Raw genomic sequence first — 26,014 nt, 5'->3', positions numbered from 1 at the left:
AGGAGCGGTACTGTGCACTGTATATATACAGGACAGGAGGAATGGTACTGTGCAGTGAATATGTACAGGAGGAGAGGTACTGCGCAGTGTATATATACAGGACAGGAGGAGTGGTACTGTGCAGTGTATATACAGGACAGGAGGAGTGGTACTGTGCAGTGTATATATACAGGACAGGAGGAGTGGTACTGTGCAGTGTATATATACAGGACAGGAGGAGTGGTACTGTGCAGTGTATATATACAGGACAGGAGGAGTGGTATTGTGCAGTGTATATACAGGACAGGAGGAGTGGTACTGTGCAGTGTATATACAGGACAGGAGGAGTGGTACTGTGCAGTGTATATATACAGGACAGGAGGAGTGGTACTGTGCAGTGTATATATACAGGACAGGAGGAGTGGTACTGTGCAGTGTATATACAGGTCAGGAGGAGCGGCACTGTGCAGTGTATATATACAGGAGGAGTGGTACTGTGCAGTGTATATATACAGGAGGAGTGGTACTGTGCAGTGTATATACAGGTCAGGAGGAGTGGTAATGTGCAGTGTATATATACAGGACAGGAGGAGCGGCACTGTGCAGTGTATATACAGGAGGAGCGGTACTGTGCAGTGTATATATACAGGACAGGAGGAGTGGTACTGTGCAGTGTATATATACAGGACAGGAGGAGTGGTACTGTGCACAGTATATATACAGGACAGGAGGAATGGTACTGTGCACTGTATATATACAGGACAGGAGGAGTGGTACTGTGCAGTGTATATATACAGGACAGGAGGAGTGGTACTGTGCAGTGTATATATACAGGACAGGAGGAGTGGTACTGTGCAGTGTATATACAGGAGGAGTGGTACTGTGCAGTGTATATACAGGAGGAGTGGTACTGTGCAGTTTATGTCAGACGATATGGTTTAGTATTTTGGCATTTTCCCCGTTCTCCTTCCTTTCTTATTCTGTTACCGTCACTTCTTGCTTGGGTTGATATTTGCAGTTTCTCTCACTTCTTTTTTTTCCAATTGTAATCTGAACTCGATCCTGTTATAGAATTTCCTGTTCCTTCACGGCTAAGTCTGTGGCGATACATAAATCCGCGCTGCTTTACATCCAGGCACCTTATGTCGTCATATATAGGCATTATCTGGAGCTTTACACCTAAATCTTTACGTTTTTTATCTTAGACTATGAATTGTGTCCGATTAACCCTGGAATATAGCAGCTTAGTGGGTTAATGGCTCTGGTTTCCACAGCTGAGATTTTAGAGGCATCAGATTCCCTGGTACCTACAGTACAGAGCAAGAGTTTGGACACACCTTCTCATTTAAAGATTTTTCGGTATTTTCATGACTATGAAAATTGTGCATTCACACTGAAGGCATCAAAACTATGAATTAACACATGTGGAATTATATACTTACCAAAAAAGTGTGAAACAACTGAAAATATGTCTTATATTCTAGGTTCTTCAAAGTAGCCACCTTTTGGTTTGATGACTGCTTTGCACACTCTTGGCATTCTCTTGATGAGCTTCAAGAGGTAGTCACCGGGAATGGTCTTCCAACAATCTTGAAGGAGTTCCCAGAGACGCTTAGCACTTGTTGGCCCATTTGCCTTCACTCTGCGGTCCAGCTCACCCCAAACCATCTCGATTGGGTTCAGGTCTGGTGACTGTGGAGGTCAGGTCATCTGGCGTAGCCCCCCCATCACTCTCCTTCTTGGTCAAAATAGCCCTTACACAGCCTGGAGGTGTGTTTGGGGTCATTGTCCTGTTGAAAAATAAATGATGGTCCAACTAAACGCAAACCAGATGGAATAGCATGCCGCTGCAAGATGCTGTGGTAGCCATGCTGGTTCAGTATGCCTTCAATTTTGAATAAATCCCCAACAGTGTCACCAGCAAAGCACCCCCACACCATCTCACCTCCTCCATGCTTCACGGTGGGAACCAGGCATGTAGAGTCCATCCGTTCACCTTTTCTGCGTCGCACAAAGACACGGTGGTTGGAACCTAAGATCTCAAATTTGGACTCATCAGACCAAAGCACAGATTTCCACTGGTCTAATGTCCATTCCTTGTGTTCTTTAGCCCAAACAAGTCTCTTCTGCTTGTTGCCTGTACTTAGCAGTGGTTTCCTAGCAGCTATTTTACCATGAAGGCTTGCTGCACAAAGTCTCCTCTTAACAGTTGTTGTAGAGATGTGTCTGCTGCTAGAACTCTGTGTGGCATTGACCTGGTCTCTAATCTGAGTTGCTGGTAACCTGCGATGTCTGAGGCTGGTGACTCGGATAAACTTATCCTCAGAAGCAGAGGTGACTCTTGGTCTTCCTTTCCTGGGGCGGTCCTCATGTGAGACAGTTTCTTTGTAGCGCTTGATGGTTTTTGCAACTGCACTTGGGGACGCTTTCAAAGTTTTCCCAATTTTTCGGACTCACTGACTTATTTCTTAAAGTAATGATGGCCACTCGTTTTTCTTTACTTAGCTGCTTTTTTCTTGCCATAACACAAATTCTAACAGTCTATTCAGTAGGACTATCAGCTGTGTGTCCACCAGACTTCTGCACAACACAACTGATGGTCCAAACACCATTTATAAGGCAATAAATCCCACTTACTAAACCTGACAGGGCACACCTGTGAAGTGAAAACCACTCACGGTGACTACCTCTTGAAGCTCATCAAGAGAATGCAAAACAGTCATCAAAGCAAAAGGTGGCTACTTTGAAGAACCTAGAACATAAGACATATTTTCAGTTTTTTCTCATTTTTTTTGTTAAGTATATAATTCCACATGTGTTAATTCATAGTTTTGATGCCTTCAGTGTGAATGTACAATTTTCATAGTCATGAAAATACAGAAAAATCTTTAAATGAGAAGGGGTGTAGAGACAGAGACAGAGATAGAGACAGAGATAGAGACAGAGATAGAGACAGAGATAGAGACAGAGATAGAGACAGAGATAGAGACAGAGATAGAGACAGAGATAGAGACAGAGATAGAGACAGAGATAGAGACAGAGATAGAGACAGAGATAGAGACAGAGATAGAGACAGAGATAGAGACAGAGATAGAGACAGAGATAGAGACAGAGATAGAGACAGAGATAGAGACAGAGATAGAGATAGAGACAGAGATAGAGACAGAGATAGAGACAGAGATAGAGACAGAGATAGAGACAGAGATAGAGACAGAGATAGAGACAGAGATAGAGACAGAGATAGAGACAGAGATAGAGACAGAGATAGAGACAGAGACAGAGACAGAGATAGAGACAGAGATAGAGATAGAGACAGAGACGAATCACCTTGGAAACCACAAGAATCCTCCCGAGAATGTGTCTGTATCAGCTGCACAGTTCACCGTCTCCCAAACTTCAGCACTGAGACCAAGTCTCCAAACCTGCAAAATCTGTGTATACATCAGCACAAACCCCCAGCAAATCACTCCCAAAATGTCACCAGGACCAATAATGTGATGTAATGGAGAGGCAACATTCTTATCAATAGCTACAGAGCCCAGAATTATTAACCCCTCACATTACTAAGTGACTGGGTACAGCCATGGGTCCATCCACAACCCCAAATCAGATGCTGAACAGAAATTCATGGGGGTCCTGGCACCTGGACCCATGAGACCCTTTCCTTTTGGACTCTACACCTTATTTGATCTGGCACCTACACACTCAAACATTTTTGGTCCAAACTGGAGTTTCTACAGTCTCTTGTTGGTCGAGTTGCAATCTTAGGAAGACAAATTGTTCTTGACAGCGTCCTCTATTCTGGGGAAATGGTTTGTGTGGGATGTTAAATACCAATAGTATAAATAGTTCTATTTGCTTTATATTGGGTTGCACAGGTCTTTTTAGGTATGAGGTTTAATTTCCAATTTTTAACCCCCAAGGGTCATGAGATAGCATAACGAGGTATTCCCATAGAAGACATATATGGCATAATGACGACCTACCCCAGGTGTATGGTTGACCTCACACACTCCTGCCTATCATGAGGCTAGCAGCCCTCTGCTCACTTGGTTCTCTGTCTTTCTTAATTGTAGTTAATGGAATTTAAGGAAATAGAATTTACATGGAGCTGGAGGCCTCACATAATGGTACCGTGAGCCATACATGATTCCCTGGCTGCATGTTGTGCCATCGACACTAAACTAGATGCCATCATCTCAATAATCAGCCCAACGGCAGTCAGTAACCTAAACTTCAGGAGCAACCACTGAATATTATTACTGTGCAACACATGGATTAAGATAAACTAAAAGAGGAATACCCCAACCCATCTACAACACTCAGCCCAAATCTCCTCTATCACTGACCCCAAATCAAATATTAACCCAACCAAGTGACATCCATCATTCATAACACTAGCCCCAAATACGTCACCAAGCCCAAATATGACACTCAATCCAAATCTATTCTACTGCGAAGTCCAATACTAAACTCCATCATAACAGAGACCCGCAAATAAATCACTGAAGACAAATATATCACTGAGCCCAATCCTAATCCTAACTAGTCATATCACCAGCTGTACGACTAAAACTAAAAACACCAACACCATTCCTCATACTAAATTTAGCACTAACCAAACCCTAAATCAATCATTATATTAACCCGAAACTTATAATAAGCCCAACCACAGCGCTAGCCCCCAACCACGGCGCTAACCCCCAACCACGGCGCTAGCCCCCAACCACGGCGCTAGCCCCCAACCACGGCGCTAGCCCCCAACCACGGCGCTAGCCCCCAACCACGGCGCTAACCCCCAACCACGGCGCTAGCCCCCAACCACGGCGCTAGCCCCCAACCACAGCGCTAGCCCCCAACCACGGCGCTAACCCCCAACAATGGCGCTAGCCCCCAACCACGGCGCTAGCCCCCAACCACAGCGCTAGCCCCCAACCACGGCGCTATCCCCCAACAATGGCGCTAGCCCCCAACCACAGCGCTAGCCCCCAACCACGGCGCTAACCCCCAACAATGGCGCTAGCCCCCAACCACAGCGCTAGCCCCCAACCACGGCGCTATCCCCCAACAATGGCGCTAGCCCCCAACCACAGCGCTAGCCCCCAACCACGGCGCTAACCCCCAACAATGGCGCTAGCCCCCAACCACAGCGCTAACCCCCAACAATGGCGCTAGCCCCCAACCACAGCGCTAGCCCTACACCTAATAATAGCCAGAACCTTAACGCTGAAACCAACCTGAGATTTACATCTAACCATGTAACCCTATCACTACCACCCCCCTCTAAAGCTGAAAGCATCCGCGAGCCCAGTAATCTCCGGCATCTACAGGGTTACAGCCTAATGGAATAATGACATTAATAACATCAGTGCCTCCACAATAGATCCAATGTATCCTGCGCTGCACTGAGGCCGGGGTCCTGCCGGTGACTGACGGCGCCGCTCTCTGCCGGGAGGGAAGCCGAGGACGGTACCTGTAGGGAATCCAGTCAGACTGGTGCTTAGAAGTCATCGCTCCTCACAGCCACGGGCCCGACCCTCCGGAACAAGAGAAGGCGGCGAGACCCCCTGCAGAGCTCGGCCATGTAGCCTGCAGCATCTTCGGGGAGCAGCAGAGCAGGAGCAGCGGGGTCTCTCCCGGCCAGGAACGGTCCGGAGCGGAGGCAGCCGGGCACCAGGGCGGGATGTGGGGCTACAGCCGCCTCCTGTCACCGCTGAGGCCCCGATGGAGCCGCTCCGCCCGGTCCTGCTGCACCATGATGCTCAGTCCGCTCCACCTGCGGCAGCGACAGCATCGAGTGCGTTCATTCAGGAGCAAATCCACAGCAGCAGCAGCAGCGGCCACAACCCCCAGTGATGTCATCTGCCAGTCACCAGCTGACTGCAAAACCCGAGCTGGAGCCTGCAGGAGGAGGAGAGGGCACCGGAGCCCTGCAGGAGGAGGAGAGGGCACGGTGCCCCGGAGCCCCTGCAAGAGGAGGAGAGGGCACCGGAGCCCTGCAGGAGGAGGAGAGGGCACCGGAGCCCTGCGAGAGGAGGAGAGGGCACCGGAGCCCTGCAGGAGGAGGAGAGGGCACCGGAGCCCTGCAGGAGGAGGAGAGGGCACGGTGCCCCGGAGCCCCTGCAAGAGGAGGAGAGGGCACCGGAGCCCTGCAGGAGGAGGAGAGGGCACCGGAGCCCTGCGAGAGGAGGAGAGGGCACCGGAGCCCTGCAGGAGGAGGAGAGGGCACCGGAGCCCTGCGAGAGGAGGAGAGGGCACCGGAGCCCTGCAGGAGGAGGAGAGGGCACCGGAGCCCTGCAGGAGGAGGAGAGGGCACCGGAGCCCTGCAGGAGGAGGAGAGGGCACCGGAGCCCTGCAGGAGGAGGAGAGGGCACCGGAGACCTGCGAGAGGAGGAGAGGGCACCGGAGCCCTGCAGGAGGAGGAGAGGGCACGGAGCCCCTGCAAGAGGAGGAGAGGGCACCGGAGCCCTGCATGAGGAGGAGAGGGCACGGTGCCCCGGAGCCCCTGCAAGAGGAGGAGAGGGCACCGGAGCCCTGCGAGAGGAGGAGAGGGCACCGGAGCCCCTGCGAGAGGAGGAGAGGGCACCGGAGCCCTGCAGGAGGAGGAGAGGGCACCGGAGCCCTGCAGGAGGAGGAGAGGGCACCGGAGCCCTGCGAGAGGAGGAGAGGGCACCGGAGCCCTGCAGGAGGAGGAGAGGGCACCGGAGCCCTGCAGGAGGAGGAGAGGGCACCGGAGCCCTGCATGAGGAGGAGAGGGCACGGTGCCCCGGAGCCCCTGCAAGAGGAGGAGAGGGCACCGGAGCCCTGCATGAGGAGGAGAGGGCACGGTGCCCCGGAGCCCCTGAAAGAGGAGGAGAGGGCACCGGAGCCCTGCGAGAGGAGGAGAGGGCACCGGAGCCCCTGCGAGAGGAGGAGAGGGCACCGGAGCCCTACGAGAGGAGGAGAGGGCACCGGAGCCCTGCGAGAGGAGGAGAAGGCACCGGAGCCCTGCAAGAGGAGGAGAGGGCACCGGAGCCCTGCAAGAGGAGGAGAGGGCACCGGAGCCCTGCATGAGGAGGAGAGGGCACGGTGCCCCGGAGCCCCTGCAAGAGGAGGAGAGGGCACCGGAGCCCTGCGAGAGGAGGAGAGGGCACCGGAGCCCTGCGAGAGGAGGAGAGGGCACCGGAGCCCTGCAAGAGGAGGAGAAGGCACCGGAGCCCTGCAAGAGGAGAAGAGGGCACCGGAGCCCTGCAGGAGGAGGAGAGGGCACCGGAGCCCTGCAGGAGGAGGAGAGGGCACCGGAGCCCTGCAAGAGGAGGAGAGGGCACCGGAGCCCTGCAAGAGGAGGAGAGGGCACCGGAGCCCTGCATGAGGAGGAGAGGGCACGGTGCCCCGGAGCCCCTGCAAGAGGAGGAGAGGGCACCGGAGCCCTGCGAGAGGAGGAGAGGGCACCGGAGCCCTGCGAGAGGAGGAGAGGGCACCGGAGCCCTGCAAGAGGAGGAGAAGGCACCGGAGCCCTGCAAGAGGAGAAGAGGGCACCGGAGCCCTGCAGGAGGAGGAGAGGGCACCGGAGCCCTGCAGGAGGAGGAGAGGGCACCGGAGCCCTGCAGGAGGAGGAGAGGGCACCGGAGCCCTGCAAGAGGAGGAGAGGGCACCGGAGCCCTGCATGAGGAGGAGAGGGCACGGTGCCCCGGAGCCCCTGCAAGAGGAGGAGAGGGCACCGGAGCCCTGCGAGAGGAGGAGAGGGCACCGGAGCCCTGCGAGAGGAGGAGAGGGCACCGGAGCCCTGCGAGAGGAGGAGAGGGCACCGGAGCCCTGCGAGAGGAGGAGAAGGCACCGGAGCCCTGCAGGAGGAGGAGAGGGCACCGGAGCCCTGCAGGAGGAGGAGAGGGCACCGGAGCCCTGCAGGAGGAGGAGAGGGCACCGGAGCCCTGCAAGAGGAGGAGAGGGCACCGGAGCCCTGCGAGAGGAGGAGAGGGCACCGGAGCCCTGCGAGAGGAGGAGAGGGCACCGGAGCCCTGCGAGAGGAGGAGAGGGCACCGGAGCCCTGCGAGAGGAGGAGAGGGCACGGTGCCCCGGAGCCCCTGAAAGAGGAGGAGAGGGCACGGTGCCCCGGAGCCCCTGCATGAGGAGGAGAGGGCACGGTGCCTCGGAGCCCCTGCATGAGGAGGAGAGGGCACGGTGCCCCGGAGCCCCTGCATGAGGAGGAGAGGGCAGCGTGCCCCGGAGCCCCTGCAAGAGGAGGAGAGGGCACCGTGCCCTGGAGCCCCTGCATGAGGAGGAGAGGGCCCGGAGCCCCTGCATGAGGAGGAGAGGGCACGGTGCCTCGGAGCCCCTGCATGAGGAGGAGAGGGCACGGTGCCTCGGAGCCCCTGCATGAGGAGGAGAGGGCACGGTGCCCCGGAGCCCCTTCATGAGGAGGAGAGGGCACGGTTCCCCCAGAGCCCCTGCATAAGGAGGAGAGGGCAGCGTGCCCCGGAGTCCCTGCAAGAGGAGGAGAGGGCAGCGTGCCCCGGAGCCCCTGCATGAGGAGGAGAGGGCAGCGTGCCCCGGAGCCCCTGCATGAGGCGGCTGCGGACCACTGGAGGCCTCAGTATACCCCTGTACATTCACCGCTGGCCCCCGCCATTCCAGATGTTCCCCCCTATCGCTAGCGCGTTTCCGTCTGTATCGCAGCCAGACCCATTAACCCTGCAGGCTCCTTGTATAAACAGATGAGCAGAACGTCACCTCCGGAGCAGAATTCAGCAATTACGTGTAAGGGGGCACTTATTTTTGCAGGGTCATTGCATGCCGTCTAATATAAGTGGAGACTCCTCTTCTGGAACAGTTGGATGGCGGCTATCTGGAGTGGGGTGACTGCTCCTCCAGAAGTGCAGGTGACAGGTGGCAGTGGTGAGACGTTGCGGAATGGTGCAGGTAACAATCCTTCCTCTCCCTAATGAAGCCACCTCTTGGGGTCCGCGTAGTCATGGAAACTCATAGAACAAATCCCCATCATCACCAGTCATCAGATGATCGCTAATAATAACCCACCCCATAGTAACACCTGAATGGAGGCCGCTCCTCACATGTCCTGACACTACAGGTGTCTCCTCCAGGGCGGCGATATCATCCAATGCCGGCCTCAAGACCTTGCATTCCCCAGAAATATCTGTTCCAGAGACGCCCTGTGAGTGACAACCACTGAGAGCCGCCATGACAGGGCAGCAAACACCCGGGGACCATGCAAAGTTCACACAGGATGTCACCACTGGACCCTGCAAGACAACCATGCGACCCATCGAGCCACCTATGTAGAAGACCGGACATTGGGGAGGGGGCCGCAATCTGAGCTCTGGATTCTTCCAGTGTCTTTATACCGGATGTGAGGAGCCGGCCTCTACAAGACTATTGGAGCAATTAGAGCGGAGTCCGCGGCTCTAAGGGACGCAGACTGTTCCAGCACGGGGCAGCGGTTACCTCTATATATTATTGTTGTGTATTACTAGTGATTTCCCCGCTCATCAGTTCATTCTCAGGGATCAATGTTTCCATTCAGTGACAGTAAGCAGAGGAAGACGAGCAGGCTGGATGTATAGCTAAGGCCAGACAGGAGATTGCTAAGGGTACATATAAAGCACTCATCAATCTCATCTGTGCCTCGGGACCCTCCAGCCATTGTGCTCCCGGCCACTAGGCCCATTGTGTGGATGGGGAGAGTAGACCCAGGGGAGCCATCACCACAGGGGGTCTCACATGCAGTCCCAGGTAAGGGACTTATGGGATATGCTTCATTCTTTAAAAGCAAAATGTTTAAGGGGGAGGGTGTGAACACTTCTGCTCATTCACGGTGCTGATCCCAGGGAGGGGGTAAGAAGCCACGTTAGTCAGGGAGTTGGGAGAGTGACGTCAAAGGGAAAGGAGCTAGGATGAGGTCCTGGAGCCACGGATGGCCTATGGAGTCTCCCTTGCAAGCCTCACTTCATTACTGTCTTTAGCTCTTCTAACTCTTGCCCTGCATTCCCTGCAGACAGCATTATGTTCTTCTTTAGATTTGCCCCCTCTTTCCATTTAATATACATTTCTTTTTTCCTTTTTAGCTAGTAATTAAAGAGAACCTGTCAGCAGTATTGTGCTCAATGACTACAGACAGTGTCAGGTCAACATCGTTATACTGATTACACTGATACCTGCTAATGAAATCCGTCTTGTGGTTGTTGTGGAATCTGGATTTGATTTGCAGTTAATGAGATTCTCGTGGTCCGGGGCAGGTGTCGCGATAATGTAAAAATGTCATATTGTGAGTTTAGTTCCAGAAGGTTCCATGGCAGACACACGCTGTCGGGCATTCTGCCCCCCCCCCCTCTTCTGACTCTGCCTGCTGCCTATGTGTGGGAATTCTAAACCCCTCATTTCCCCCTCCCACAAGAATTTATATGGTTCTATGCTGCAGGCAGACCAGTCTCCCTAAACTACTCATTCCCTCCTCCTGCATAATACCGGCCAAAACTGGTATAGTCACTTCCAAACTGCATGGGTCTCTTTGTTCTATTAAAGAGATATATTTGCACCGATCCTGGCTAGAGATATAAGAATTATATATTCCGGATGTCCCTTGATAGATCTTCACTCACTAAAACCACTAGTAGCTAAACGCAACGAGTGCAAAGAGTGAATTTCTCCATAAGTGGATCATGTGATTACTTAAAAGAATTCCCATGATGTCGGGCACATTCTGATCATCGTGTCTTTCATATACGATATTCATACAGCAAGCTAGGCATAAAAATAGTTTTCAAAATTCTAAGTAAAGGGGAGGTTTCAGCCTCTATTTGAGGTCACCACAGGGAGAGGGCTTTAGTTTTAGGCTAGGAAATAACTGTGTGAAGCAGGAGTCTTGTGTATTTTTTGTCCGGGGTCTAGCTGCTATACAGAGGTGATGCATCTGGATATATGCTCCCCCTCCTCCACAGCACACGGCCAGACACGATGATGCAATGACATAACAACCTGTAAGTGTTCTTTTCACTTTCAATCCTTTTTTATTTTGCAAATGTATTGTACATATAATTTGTCTCCTTTATGATATCTTTGTATACTTTGTAAAAAAGAGTAAAATATAAAACTACTAGCTTGTCTCTCCCTGCTCTGAACAAACTGTCATGTCCTCTGAAGTGAATTACGCTACTGATTTGGGTTGGCTCCGGACCCGTTAATACTTGGAAAATCGGAGCTGGTGGCAGCATAATTTGTCCTGTGTGTTTGGGAGGCTTTGTAGCGACGGCGGCGTTGATAATTATTGTTCCCGCCTGAGTGGGAGTAGTTAAATCGCCCTCACTGCAGTGTGCCCAATAGCCAGTACAAAGGCAGCCTTTCTGGTGACTAATTACTCTAGGTGCAGTACCCTGACTGACCTGAGGGTAAGGGGGTGCCAGAGAGCTGCAAGTTCCAAACCTGAACTGGGAAGTGGGATATAGTTAAATCCCCTTCAGAAGGATCCAGGGGCAACCACCCCGGTTCATGACAAATTGGTGTGAGTGGTGGGGATGATAACCTGGGAACCGTGACATATTGGTGGGATCCCTGACATATCCGATGGTATTCCTGACAGCAGGGCTGTGGGTGGGGAAGTTGCCGGGAGTGTGGGCAGGGCTTTATTTGGTGCCCTGCTTAAATATGCATCCTTCTGGGTTTATGACAGGTCACTGATCCGTCACTGACCCGCCTCCTATTTTACATACTGCATAGAATATTGTTTGGAAAAAAATCAAGAATGATCAGGCAGCAGCAGCACCTGCGCTGTCGCATGATATGATGGATAATATGCATGTGTTCACTTGATTTTGTTATATAATTTTGTTGGGGAAAAAAAAATTATCTAAATCAAAATGGCGGCAGATGCGCCTGCGCAGTACCATCATTCGGAACTCGATAGCCACTACCATACACTGTTGACATCACCGAGACCCGGCCAAGCTTCACTGTAGAGATCACCGAGCCCCCGCCGTGCTTCACTGTCAACATCAACAAGCCCCCACCATGCTTCACTGTAGACATCACGGAGTCCCCGCCGTGCTTCACTGTCGACATCACCGAGCCCCTGCCGTGCACTGTAGACATCACCGAGCCCCCATCATGCATCACTGTAGACATCCCCGAGACTCCACCATGCTTCACTGTAGACATTACCGAGCCCCGTCGTGCTTCACTGTAGATATCATCGAGCCCCCGCCGTGCTTCGCTGTAGATATCATCGAGCCCCGCTGTGCTTCACTGTAGAGATCATGGAGCCCCCGCCATGTTTCACTGTAGAGGTCACCAAGCCCCCACTGTGCTTCACAGTAGACATCACCGAGCCCCCACTGTGCTTCACTGTAGATGTCACCGAACCCCCGCCGTGCTTCACTGTCGACATCAGCGAGCCCCCACCATACTTCACTGTAGACATCACCGAGGCCCTGCCGTGCTTCTGGAGCGCCCCCACAGTCGCAGGGCCGAGGGGTACCCAGTACCGGGCCTCTCTGTCTCGGTTCTGGGAGTGTCACGGTGGCTAGACCCGGTCCTTGACCATGCTAAGGGGTGTCCAATGAAAGTTGAGAATGATGTTGTGTGGTGCAGGTCGCGATGAATAACGAGGACACAGGGTTGCAGTCTCTTTACCTCTTTACTGAAGGCTTCAGGATCCTGAATCCAGAGCACTGCTAACAGGGCTGGCTGAGACCGGCCGGTCCGATGGCACCTCCAGAGTTCCCTTTGCAGGTGGATATCTGTGCCTTCCTTCTAGCGCCTGTGTGTTGTAGTCCTTCCCTGCTGAGCACCACGGGATAGTCCTCACAACTGTTGTGTCTGTTTCTGATGTTCCCTCACAACTGATTCTGATGTTCTTCTCCGTCCCCTAGATGATATGGCTAGGACGCACCCGTATGACGGGTAGGCCTGGAGTTCTTCCGGGACCCTAGTGACGCCCCTCTCCCACAATTGCCCCCTATGTCTGCTTAGGTGATTTAGGTGAGACAGCCCGCCTATAACTGACTGTCCTGCCGTTGATTTGAAGTAATGCTTGGAGCCAGTACTTCCTCTGCATTTCCGGCCACCGGCTACGCGCCTCAGTAGGATGTTGCCTCGATCTTACAGCACGACTCCTACTGGTGTTTTCTCCTTGTTGCTATTATCTCGTTTCTCACTCTTCGCAATAAACCTCGCTTCTTGTCCTTTCTTGGGGTACCGCCGCAATGAAGTGCAGGCGCGGTCCCGTAACGTTCTTTCCTGTTCGCTAGGCCCCTGTCAGGATCCCACCCCTGACAGAGACCCCCCTGAATCTTCCCCTGCAACACCCTCTGCCACAGGATGTTGCCTGGTGCCAACCCAGTCAGCTTCTGTCTAACTTTCTATCCAACCCCCAGTTTTACCAGGTTGTGAGGAGTGGCCTAATGCATAGTGCCCTTTGCTCCCCCTGGAGGCCAGACTATGAAGTGTATTGGTGTCTGTGATACCTGGTCAGATGAACCCCTTCAGTGCCATCAGACGTACCATAGCCCCCCTTTGTGGCGGAGCAACAGTACTGCAACGACCAGGACTCTGGGGCACTGCACTTCACAGTAGATATTACTGAGCCCCCACCATGCTTCTCTGTAGACGTCACCGAGCCCCCGCTGTGCTTCACAGTAGACATCACCGAGCCCCCTCTGTGCTTCACTGTAGTCACTGAGCCCCCACCGTGCTTCACTGTCGACACCAGCGAGCCCCCACCATACTTCACTGTAGACATCACCGAGCCCCCGCCGTGCCTCACTGTAGACATCACCGAGTCTCTGCCATGTTTCACTGTAGACATCAAGCCCAGCCATGCCTCACTGTTGACATTACCGAGCCCCCGCTGTGCTTCACTGTAGACTTCACCGATCCCCCGCTGTGCTTCACAGTAGAGATCACCGAGCCCTCACAATGCTTCACTGTAGACATCATCAAACCCAGCCAGGCTTCACTGTAGACATCCCCGAGCCCCCACCATGCTTCACCGTAGAGATCACTGAGCCTTCACTATGCTTCACTGTAGACACCAAGCCCAGCCATGCTTCACTGTAGACATTACTGAGCCCCGTCGTGCTTCACTGTAGACATCCCCGAGCCCCCGCAATGCTTCACTGTAGAGATCATGAGCCCCGTCGTGCTTCACTGTAGACATCATCGAGCCCCGCCATGCTTCACTGTCGACATCAGCGAGCACCCACCATGCTTCACTGTACACATCATCAAGCCCAGCCATGCTTCACTGTAGACATTACCGAGTCCAGTTGTGCTTCACTGTAGACATCCCCGAGCCCCCGCAGTGCTTCACTGTAGAGATCACCGAGCCCCGTCGTGCTTCACTGTAGACATCATCGAGCTCCCACCATTCTTAACTGTAGACATCACTGAGCCCCCACCATGCTTCACTGTAGACATCAAGCCCAGCCATGCTTCACTGTAGACATTACCGAGCCCCGTCGTGCTTCACTGTAGACATCCCTGAGCCCCCGCAGTGCTTCACTGTAGAGATCACCGAGCCCCGTCATGCTTCACTGTGGACATCATCGAGCCCCTGCCATGCTTCACTGTAGAGATCACCTAGCCCTGCCATTCTTCACTGTAGAGATCACCGAGCCCTCACCATTCTTCACTGTAGAGATCACCGAGCCCCGTCGTGCTTCACTGTAGAGATCACCGAGCCCCCACCATGCTTCTCTGTAGAGATCACCAAGCCCCCGCCATGTTTCACTGTAGACATCCCCGAGCCCCCACCATGCTTCACTGTAGACATCCCCGAGCTTCTGCCGTGCTTCACTGTAGACATCCCCGAGCTCCTGGCATGTTTCACTGTAGACATCCTCGAGTTCCTGCCATGCTTCACTGTAGACATCCCCGAGCTCCTGCCGTGCTTCACTGTAGACATCCCTGAGCTCCTGCCGTGCTTCACTGTAGACATCCCCGAGCTCCTGCCGTGCTTCACTGTAGACATCCCCGAGCTCCTGCCGTGCTTCACTGTAGACATCCCCGAGCTCCTGCCGTGCTTCACTGTAGACATCCCCGAGCTCCTGCCGTGCTTCACTGTAGACATCCCCGAGCTCCTGCCGTGCTTCACTGTAGATATCCCCGAGCTCCTGCTGTGCTTCACTGTAGATATCCCCGAGCTCCTGCTGTGCTTCACTGTAGACATCCCCGAGCTCCTGCTGTGTTTCACTGTAGACATCCCCGAGCTCCTGCCGTGCTTCACTGTAGACATCCCCGAGCTCCTGCCGTGCTTCACTGTAGACATCCCCGAGCTCCTGCCGTGCTTCACTGTAGACATCCCCGAGCTCCTGCCGTGCTTCACTGTAGACATCCCCGAGCTCCTGCCGTGCTTCACTGTAGACATCCCCGAGCTCCTGCCGTGCTTCACTGTAGATATCCCCGAGCTCCTGCTGTGCTTCACTGTAGATATCCCCGAGCTCCTGCTGTGCTTCACTGTAGACATCCCTGAGCTCCTGCCGTGCTTCACTGTAGAGATCACCGAGCCCCCGCCATGCTTCTCTGTAGAGATCCCCGAGCCCCCGCCATGCTTCACTGTAGTTAGGAAGTGCAGCTGGTGCTCTTATGTGAACACTGCCATTAGATGTACCTAGGAACAGTCACTGCTGCTGCTACTTTTTGTGTCCCCCTTGTCTTTGCAGTCATGTCTCCAATTATTTTACCACTTTCTTGACAGCACAAGATTATTAGTGACCTGTTTGTTTGGTTTATTGCAAACTGTGGAAAGTTTGAGAATTTTACTAGTAATCTGAATTTGTAATGGAGAGGAGAATAACTTAATTTCTTCTGTATATTAAAAAGGTGACAGGATCCTGTATGCAATCAGGGCGGCTGCATCTGCGGGAGATACAAGTGTAATTCCTCCAGTTCTTTTATTTCTTCCACAGCAGCTGAGGGATCACAGCCATCCCTGCACCTGGTTGTCATACAGCTCAGTGCAGTCTGCAAGAGAGATACGCCCCCTGCTGGTCAAGACAAGGATGACAGGAGCATTAAATGACCGCATGTGAGAGGTCAGGCACACACAGATGCAATGTACCCGGAATACAGACTGAATCATCCCCCTGCCCTGATACATTGTAACAAACTATGAGAGATTGGTGCAGCTAAAATATTACCAGGCTGATAAATGTGCAGACTAAATACAACTGTAGCAAATCCTCACCTGTGAGAAGTGATGGCCTCTGCCAGGGCTGTAACTACAATAGGTGCAGGGGTGGAGATCACACCCGGGCCCTGGAGCCTGAGGGGCCCAAACATCCCTTTGGACCATTACTATTAAAGACCTGCAGTAATTGGGGCCCCGCTGGGGCTTTGGCGTTGGGGCCCATGAGCTTCAGGTTAGACCACTGGCCTCTGCTTTTGAACATGAAAGATCCCATTCACAAAAAGCAAGCAGAGATCTTGAAAATAGTGAGAATTTCTTGGTTCTGACACATGAAATGTGCGTTGTTTTTCATCGCAGTCAGTAATTCCACATTCCAGTATAATAAACCTGATTAATTGTTGGGGACACCCGCGTCCGTGGTAACTGCAATTTACTATGGATATTGGTTTCTGGTTTGTCGCTCATATGCTCATCAAAATGAAGCGATTGCCGCTCCCCTCCCCCGAGCACAGTAATATTTCTCCAAGCGTCCGAGTCACTCGCGGAGTCTCGGGATTCATTTCCTGTGGCCGCTGTTATCGGCCACATCTCCTCCTGTTATTTCTTCTCCTATAGACAATATCTAACAGTATCATACACCCACGATGGGAGAATGGGGGTGGGGAGAAATCAATAATATGGAGGGAAGATTGACAGGTGCTGAGCCAAGAGACATTTCCGAAGGCATCGTTATCACTCATCATCGTCCTTGTCACCAATCATCATTACTTATCATCATCATCATCGTCCCCATCACCACTCATGATCGTCATCACTCATCATCAGTCATTATCGTTGTCAACATCACTCATCACTGATCATCACTCATAATCGTCATCATCCCTCATCATTATAATATAAGTAGGGTACCACAAGGCTCTGTCCTGGCTCCAGTGTTACAAGTGGGGACCACAAGGCTCTGTCCTGGCCCCAGTGTTACCAGTGGGATACCACAAGGCTCTGTCCTGGCCCCAGTGTTACAAGTGGCGACCACAAGGCTGTCCTGGCCCCAGTGTTACAAATGGGGGCCGCAAGGCTCTGTTCTGGCCCCAGTGTTACAAGTGGGGACCACAAGGCTCTGTTCTGGCCCCAGTGTTACCAGTGGGATACCACAAGGCTCTGTCCTGGCCCCAGTGTTACAAGTGGGGGCCGCAAGGCTCTGTTCTGGCCCCAGTGTTACAAGTGGGGACCGCAAGGCTCTGTCCTGGCCCCAGTGTTACAAGTGGGGACCACAAAGCACTGTCCTGGCCCCAGTGTTACAACTGGGGACCACAAGGCACTGTCCTGGCCCCAGTGTTACAAGTGGGGACCACAAGGCACTGTCCTGGCCCCAGTGTTACAAGTGGGGACCACAAGGCTCTGTCCTGGCCCCAGTGTTACAAGTGGGGTACCACAACGCTCCGTCCTGGCCCCAGTGTTACAAGTGGGGTACCACAAGGCTCTGTCCTGGCCCCAGTGTTACAAGTGGGGTACCACAACAATCCGTCCTGGCCCCAGTGTTACAAGTGGGGACCACAAGGCTCTGTCCTGGCCCCAGTGTTACAAGTGGGGTACCACAACGCTCCGTCCTGGCCCCAGTGTTACAAGTGGGGACCACAAGGCACTGTCCTGGACCCAGTGTTACAAGTGGGGATCACAAGGCTCTGTCCTGGCCCCAGTGTTACAAGTGGGGTACCACAAGGGTCTGTCCTGGGCCCAGTGTTACAAGTGGGGATCACAAGGCTCTGTCCTGGCCCCAGTGTTACAAGTGAGGTACCACAAGGCTCTGTCCTGGACCCAGTGTTACAAGTGGGTTATCACAAGGCTCTGTCCTGTCCCCAGTGTTACAAGTGGGGTACCACAAGGCTCTGTCCTGGGCCCAGTGTTACAAGTGGGGATCATAAGGCTCTGTCCTGGACCCAGTGTTACAAGTGGGTACCACAAGGCTCCGTCCTGGCCCCAGTGTTACAAGTGGGGACCACAAGGCTCTGTCCTGGCCCCAGTGTTACAAGTGGGGACCACACAGCTCTGTCCTGGGCCCAGTGTTACAAGTGGGGACCACAAGGCTCTGTCCTGGCCCCAGTGTTACAAGTGGGGACCACACAGCTCTGTCCTGGGCCCAGTGTTACAAGTGGGGACCACAAGGCTCTGTCCTGGGCCCAGTGTTACAAGTGGGGAACCACAAGGCTCTGTCCTGGCCCTAGTGTTACAAGTGGGGTAGCACAAGGCTCTGTCCTGGCCCCAGTGTTACAAGTGGGGATCACAAGGCTCTGTCCTGGCCCCAGCGTTGTTCAACATTTTTATAAATGATCTAGATAAGGGAACTGAAGGTAAACTAAAGGTACCGTCACACTAAAGGATATCGCTAGCGATCCGTGACGTTGCAGCGTCCTGGATAGCGATATTGTTGTGTTTGACACGCAGCAGCGATCAGGATCCTGCTGTGATATCGCTGGTCGTTGATTAAAGTTCAGAACTTTATTTGGTTGTCAGATCGCCGTGTATCGTTGTGTTTGACAGCAAAAGCAACGATACCAGCGATGTTTTAGAATGGTAACCAGGGTAAATATCGGGTTACTAAGCGCAGGGCCGCGCTTAGAAACCCGATGTTTACCCTGGTTACCAGTGTAAAATGTAAAAAAACAAACAGTACATACTCACCTTCATGTCCCCCGGCGTCCGCTTCCTGCACTGACTGAGCGCCGGCCGTAAAGTGAAAGCACAGCACAGCGGTGACGTCACCGCTGTGCTGTTAGGGCCGGCACTCAGTCAGTGCAGGAAGCGGACGCCGGGGGATGCGAAGGTGAGTATGTAGTGTTTGTTTTTTTACATTTTACACTGGTAACCAGGGTAAACATCGGGTTACTAAGCGCGGCCCTGCGCTTAGCAACCCAATGTTTACCCTGGTTACCCAGGGACCTCGGCATCGTTGGTCGCTGGAGAGCGGTCTGTGTGACAGCTCTCCAATGACCAAACAGCGACATTGCAGCGATCGGCATCGTTGTCTGTATCGCTGCAGCGTCGCTTAGTGTGACGGTACCTTAAGCAAATTTGCAGAGGTAGGAGGGATGGCTAATATTAGAGAAGACAGAAAGGATTTGGGAGGATCTAGATAAGCTTTAACAAAGGGCAGCGACTAATAGAATGGTATTTAACAGGGAGAATTGCAAGATTCTACATTTGGGCAAGAAAAATGAAAATTACATCTGTAGAATGGGAGGAATGGAACAAAGCAACAGCACATGTGAAATAGACTTGGGTATACTAATAGATCACAGACTGAACATGAGTTAGCAGTGTGATGCAGCCACAAAAAAAGGCAAACACAGTTCTAGGATGTATTAAGAGAAGCATAGCGTCTAGATCATATGAAGTAATTCTACCCCTCCTTGTTCAGGCCTCATCTGGAATACTGGGTCTAGTTTTGGGCACCACACTATAAAAATGACATTAAAAAACTGGAGCAAGTTCAGAGAAGAGCGACCAGGATGGTGAGCGGACTGCAGAGTATGTCCTACGAGGAACGGTTACAGGATCTGGGAATATTTAGCTTCAAGAAAGAAGGCTAAGAGGAGACTTAATAGCTGTTTACAAATATCTCCAGGGCTGTCACAGTGTAGAGGGATCATCATTATTCTCATTTGCACATGGAAACACGAGTAGCAATGGGATGAAACTGACAGGGAGAAGATACAGACTAGATATTAGAAAACACTTTTTGGCAGTGAGGGTGATCAATGAGTGGAACAGGCGGCCACGAGAGGTGGCGAGTTCTCCTTCAATGGAAGTTTTCAGAGGCTGGACAGACATCTGAGATGGTTTAGTGAATCCTGCATTGAGCAGGGGATTGGACAGGAGGACCCTGCGGGTCCCTTCCATAGGTAGCATTCCAGGGTTCTATAACCATCACAAGCGGTCCAATAATATCCACTTTCATATCACAAAACATATTCCTAGCACTGATGGATCAGTGGACGGGGCCTTTTGTGATGGAGGAAACCTGTCATCAGGGCTCCAGCCGATCCCTCGTTATTACATTTAATCTGCTTTAGGGTATGTGCACACGTTGCGGTTTTTGCTGCGGATCCGCAGCGGATTTGAAGCTGCGGATCCGCAGCAGTTTTCCATGCGGTGTACAGTACAATGTTAACCAATGGAAAACGAAAACCGCAGTGCACATGCTGCGGAAAATTCCACGCGGATTCGCTGCGGAAAAAAAGAAGTAGCATGTCACTTTCTGCGGATTCCGCAGCGGTTTTCAACCTGCACCAATAGGAAAGTGCAGTTGAAAACCCGCAGAGGAATCCGCAGAAGAAACCGTGTGAAAATCCGCAGTGAAAACCGCAACGTGTGCATATACCCTAAAAGTGGTTGTCTGCTACTCGGATAACATCTGCGCAAACTTTGTTTCCCACTTGTAAAAAAAATAAAACCTATACACACCTTCCGTGCCGGCACCGTTCCCGCGATGTCGGTGCTCCCTATTCTGGGGCTCATACAGCATTATGTCATGTGATCCCTGAGGGTGTAATAACTTTACTGTCCACAGACAGAGGAATTGAGCAGAGTCTCTCGGAGCAGATTAAAAAACAGAAGGAAAACAGAGAATCCAGAGATGATGAAAGAGCAATCAATGGCAAAGACATGGAGATCTGAAGATTGTTACAGGAGACTCACCAATAACAGAGGAAGATACAAAGTAGCAAAAAAGACACAAAGGACTGATGAAGATATTAACCCTCTACATACAGGGAGGAAAAGTGAGACTGACACCAATATGGAGGAGAGGAACTGTGCAGTGTATATATACAGGAGGAGTGGCACTGTGCAGTGTATATATACAGGAGGAGTGGTACTGTGCAGTGTATATATACAGGAGGAGCGGTACTGTGCAGTGTATATATACAGGAGGAGCGGTACTGTGCAGTGTATATATACAGGTCAGGAGGAGTGGTACTGTGCAGTGTATATATACAGGAGGAGTGGTACCGTGCAGTGTATATATACAGGACAGGAGGAGTGGTACTGTACAGTGTATATATACAGGTCAGGAGGAGTGGTACTGTGCAGTGTATATACAGGAGGAGCGGTACTGTGCAGTGTATATATACAGGAGGAGAGGTACTGTGCAGTGTATATATACAGGACAGGAGGAGTGGTACTGTGCAGTGTATATATACAGGAGGAGTGATACTGTGCAGTGTATATATACAGGACAGGAGGAGTGGTACTGTGCAGTGTATATATACAGGACAGGAGGAGTGATACTGTGCAGTGTATATATACAGGACAGGAGGAGTGGTACTGTGCAGTGTATATATACAGGACAGGAGGAGTGGTACTGTGCAGTGTATATATACAGGAGGAGTGATACTGTGCAGTGTATATATACAGGACAGGAGGAGTGGTACTGTGCAGTGTATATATACAGGACAGGAGGAGTGATACTGTGCAGTGTATATATACAGGACAGGAGGAGTGGTACTGTGCAGTGTATATATACAGGACAGGAGGAGTGGTACTGTGCAGTGTATATATACAGGACAGGAGGAGTGATACTGTGCACAGTATATATACAGGACAGGAGGAGCGGTACTGTGCAGTGTATATATACAGGACAGGAGGAGTGGTACTGTACAGTGTATATATACAGGACAGGAGGAGTGATACTGTGCAGTGTATATATACAGGAGGAGTGGTACTGTGCAGTGTATATATACAGGACAGGAGTAGTGGTATTGTGCAGTGTATATATACAGGACAGGAGGAGTGGTACTGTGCAGTGTATATACACAGGACAGGAGGAGTGGTACTGTGCAGTGTATATATACAGGACAGGAGGAGAGGTATTGTGCAGTGTATATATACAGGACAGGAGGAGTGGTACTGTGCAGTGTATATATACAGGAGGAGTGGTACTGTGCAGTGTATATATACAGGACAGGAGGAGTGGTAATGTGCAGTGTATATATACAGGACAGGAGAAGTGGTACTGTGCAGTGTATATATACAGGACAGGAGGAGTGGTACTGTGCAGTATATATACAGGACAGGAGGAGTGGTACTGTGCAGTGTATATATACAGGAGGAGTGGTACTGTGCAGTGTATATATACAGGAGGAGCGGTACTGTGCAGTGTATATATACAGGAGGAGTGGTACCGTGCAGTGTATATATACAGGAGTGGTACTGTGCAGTGTATATATACAGGAGGAGTGGGACTGTGCAGTGTATATATACAGGAGGAGTGGTACTGTGCAGTGTATATATACAGGACAGGAGGAGTGGTACTGTACAGTATATATATACAGGACAGGAGGAGTGGTACTGTGCAGTGTATATATACAGGACAGTAGTGGTACTGTGCAGTGTACATATACAGGACAGGAGGAGCGGTACTGTGCAGTGTATATATACAGGACAGGAGGAGTGGTACTGTGCAGTGTATATATACAGGAGGAGTGGTACTGTGCAGTGTATATATACAGGACAGGAGTAGTGGTATTGTGCAGTGTATATATACAGGACAGGAGGAGTGGTACTGTGCAGTGTATATACACAGGACAGGAGGAGTGGTACTGTGCAGTGTATATATACAGGACAGGAGGAGAGGTACTGTGTAGTGTATATATACAGGACAGGAGGAGTGGTATTGTGCAGTGTATATATACAGGACAGGAGGAGTGGTACTGTGCAGTGTATATATACAGGAGGAGTGGTACTGTGCAGTGTATATATACAGGACAGGAGTAGTGGTATTGTGCAGTGTATATATACAGGACAGGAGGAGTGGTACTGTGCAGTGTATATACACAGGACAGGAGGAGTGGTACTGTGCAGTGTATATATACAGGACAGGAGGAGAGGTACTGTGTAGTGTATATATACAGGACAGGAGGAGTGGTATTGTGCAGTGTATATATACAGGACAGGAGGAGCGGTACTGTGCAGTGTATATATACAGGACAGGAGGAGTGGTACTGTACAGTGTATATATACAGGACAGGAGGAGTGGTACTGTGCAGTGTATATATACAGGAGGAGTGGTACTGTACAGTGTATATATACAGGAGGAGAGGTACTGTGCAGTGTATATATACAGGAGGAGTGGTACCGTGCAGTGTATATATACAGGACAGGAGGAGTGGTACTGTGCAGTGTATATATACAGGATAGGAGGAGTGGTACTGTGCAGTGTATATATACAGGAGGAGTGGTACTGTACAGTGTATATATACAGGAGGAGAGGTACTGTGCAGTGTATATATACAGGAGGAGTGGTACCGTGCAGTGTATATATACAGGACAGGAGGAGTGGTACTGTGCAGTGTATATATACAGGACAGGAGGAGTGGTACTGTGCAGTGTATATATACAGGAGGAGTGGTACTGTACAGTGTATATATACAGGAGGAGAGGTACTGTGCAGTGTATATATACAGGAGGAGTGGTACCGTGCAGTGTATATATACAGGAGGAGTGGTACTGTGCAGTGTATATATACAGGAGGAGTGGTACCGTGCAGTGTATATATACAGGAGGAGTGGTACTGTGCAGTGTACATATACAGGACAGGAGGAGTGGTACTGTGCAGTGTATATATACAGGAGGAGTGGTACTGTGCAGTGTATATATACAGGACAGGAGGAGTGGTACTGTGCAGTGTATATATACAGGACAGGAGGAGCGGTACTGTGCAGTGTATATATACAGGACAGGAGGAGCGGTACTGTGCAGTGTATATATACAGGAGGAGTGGCACTGTGCAGTGTATATATACAGGAGGAGCGGTACTGTGCAGTGTATATATACAGGAGGAGTGGGACTGTGCAGTGTATATATACAGGAGGAGTGGTACTGTGCAGTGTATATATACAGGAGGAGTGGTACCGTGCAGTGTATATATACAGGAGGAGTGGTACTGTGCAGTGTATATATACAGGACAGGAGGAGTGGTACTGTGCAGTGTATATATACAGGACAGGAGGAGCGGTACTGTGCAGTGTATATATACAGGACAGGAGGAGTGGTACTGTGCAGTGTATATATACAGGACAGGAGGAGTGGTACTGTGCAGTGTATGTATACAGGACAGGAGGAGTGGCACTGTGCAGTGTATATATACAGGACAGGAGGAGCGGTACTGTGCAGTGTATATATACAGGAGGAGTGGGACTGTGCAGTGTATATATACAGGACAGGAGGAGTGGTACTGTGCAGTGTATATATACAGGACAGGAGGAGTGGTACTGTGCAGTGTATATATACAGGACAGGAGGAGCGGTACTGTGCAGTGTATATATACAGGAGGAGTGGCACTGTGCAGTGTATATATACAGGACAGGAGGAGTGGTACTGTGCAGTGTATATATACAGGACAGGAGGAGTGGTACTGTGCACTGTATATATACAGGAGGAGAGGTACTGTGCAGTATATATATACAGGACAGGAGGAGTGGTACCGTGCAGTGTATATATACAGGACAGGAGGAGTGGTACTCTGTAGGGTATATATACAGGACAGGAGGAGTGGTACTGTGCAGTGTATATATACAGGAGGAGTGGGACTGTGCAGTGTATATATACAGGAGGAGTGGTTCTGTGCAGTGTATATATACAGGAGGAGTGGTACTGTGCGGTGTATATATACAGGAGGAGTGGTACCGTGCAGTGTATATATACAGGAGGAGTGGTACTGTGCAGTGTATATATACAGGACAGGAGGAGTGGTACTGTGCAGTGTATATATACAGGACAGGAGGAGCGGTACTGTGCAGTGTATATATACAGGACAGGAGGAGTGGTACTGTGCAGTGTATATATACAGGACAGGAGGAGTGGTACTGTGCAGTGTATGTATACAGGACAGGAGGAGTGGCACTGTGCAGTGTATATATACAGGACAGGAGGAGTGGTACTGTGCAGTGTATATATACAGGACAGGAGGAGTGGTACTGTGCAGTATATACATACAGGACAGGAGGAGTGGTACTGTGCAGTGTATATATACAGGACAGGAGGAGTGGTACTGTGTCGTGTATATATACAGGACAAGAGGAATGGTACTGTGCAGTGTATATATACAGGAGGAGTGGTACTGTGCAGTGTCTATACAGGACAAGAGTGGTACTGTGCAGTGTATATATACAGGACAGGAGGAGTGGTACTGTGCAGTGTATATATACAGGACAGGAGGAGTGGCACTGTGCAGTGTATATATACAGGACAGGAGGAGTGGTACCGTGCAGTGTATATATACAGGAGGAGTGGTACTGTGCAGTGTATATATACAGGAGGAGTGGTACTGTGCAGTGTATATATACAGGACAGGAGGAGTGGTACTGTGCAGTGTATATATACAGGAGGAGTGGTACTGTGCAGTGTATATATACAGGACAGGAGGAGTGGTACTGTGCAGTATATATAAACAGGACAGGAGGAGTGGTACTGTGCAGTGTATATATACAGGACAGGAGGACTGGTACTGTGCAGTGTATATATACAGGAGGAGCGGTACTGTGCAGTGTATATATACAGGAGGAGTGGTACTGTGCAGTGTATATATACAGGAGGAGCGGTACTGTGCAGTGTATATATACAGGAGGAGAGGTACTGTGCAGTGTATATATACAGGAGGAGTGGTACTGTGCAGTGTATATATACAGGACAGGAGGAGTGGTACTGTGCAGTGTATATATACAGGACAGGAGGAGTGGTACTGTGCAGTGTATATATACAGGACAGGAGGAGCGTTACTGTGCAGTGTATATATACAGGAGGAGTGGTACTGTGCGGTGTGTATATATACAGGAGGAGTGGTACTGTGCAGGGTATATATACAGGACAGGAGGATAGGTACTGTGCAGTGTATATATACAGGAGGAGCGGTACTGTGCAGTG

The 26,014-nt window shown here is 51.1% G+C and overlaps 1 protein-coding gene across 4 annotated transcripts in view; it reads right to left on the bottom strand.

The window, feature by feature from the left end:
• The window catches only part of TUB (TUB bipartite transcription factor), a 244,586-nt gene that overhangs the window by 86,045 nt on the left and 132,527 nt on the right, over positions 1–26,014 (bottom strand). The window contains exon 1 of one of the 4 annotated variants that reach the window (XM_077286611.1): positions 5,453–5,811. The exons of 2 other annotated variants lie outside the window; for them this stretch is intronic. In XM_077286611.1, the coding sequence (XP_077142726.1) occupies positions 5,453–5,490 (38 nt within the window). In that variant the 5' untranslated portion in view covers positions 5,491–5,811. Of the gene's footprint in view, positions 1–5,452; positions 5,812–26,014 lie in introns of those variants that run through there. One more of the 4 variants, XM_077286613.1, reaches the window with a different exon arrangement.

This window comes from Ranitomeya variabilis, chromosome 2 (genome assembly GCF_051348905.1).
Source record: "Ranitomeya variabilis isolate aRanVar5 chromosome 2, aRanVar5.hap1, whole genome shotgun sequence".
NCBI lineage: Eukaryota > Metazoa > Chordata > Amphibia > Anura > Dendrobatidae > Ranitomeya > Ranitomeya variabilis.
The sequence above is the reverse complement of the archived record's forward strand: the minus strand, read 5'-3'. Positions and strand labels throughout refer to the sequence as shown.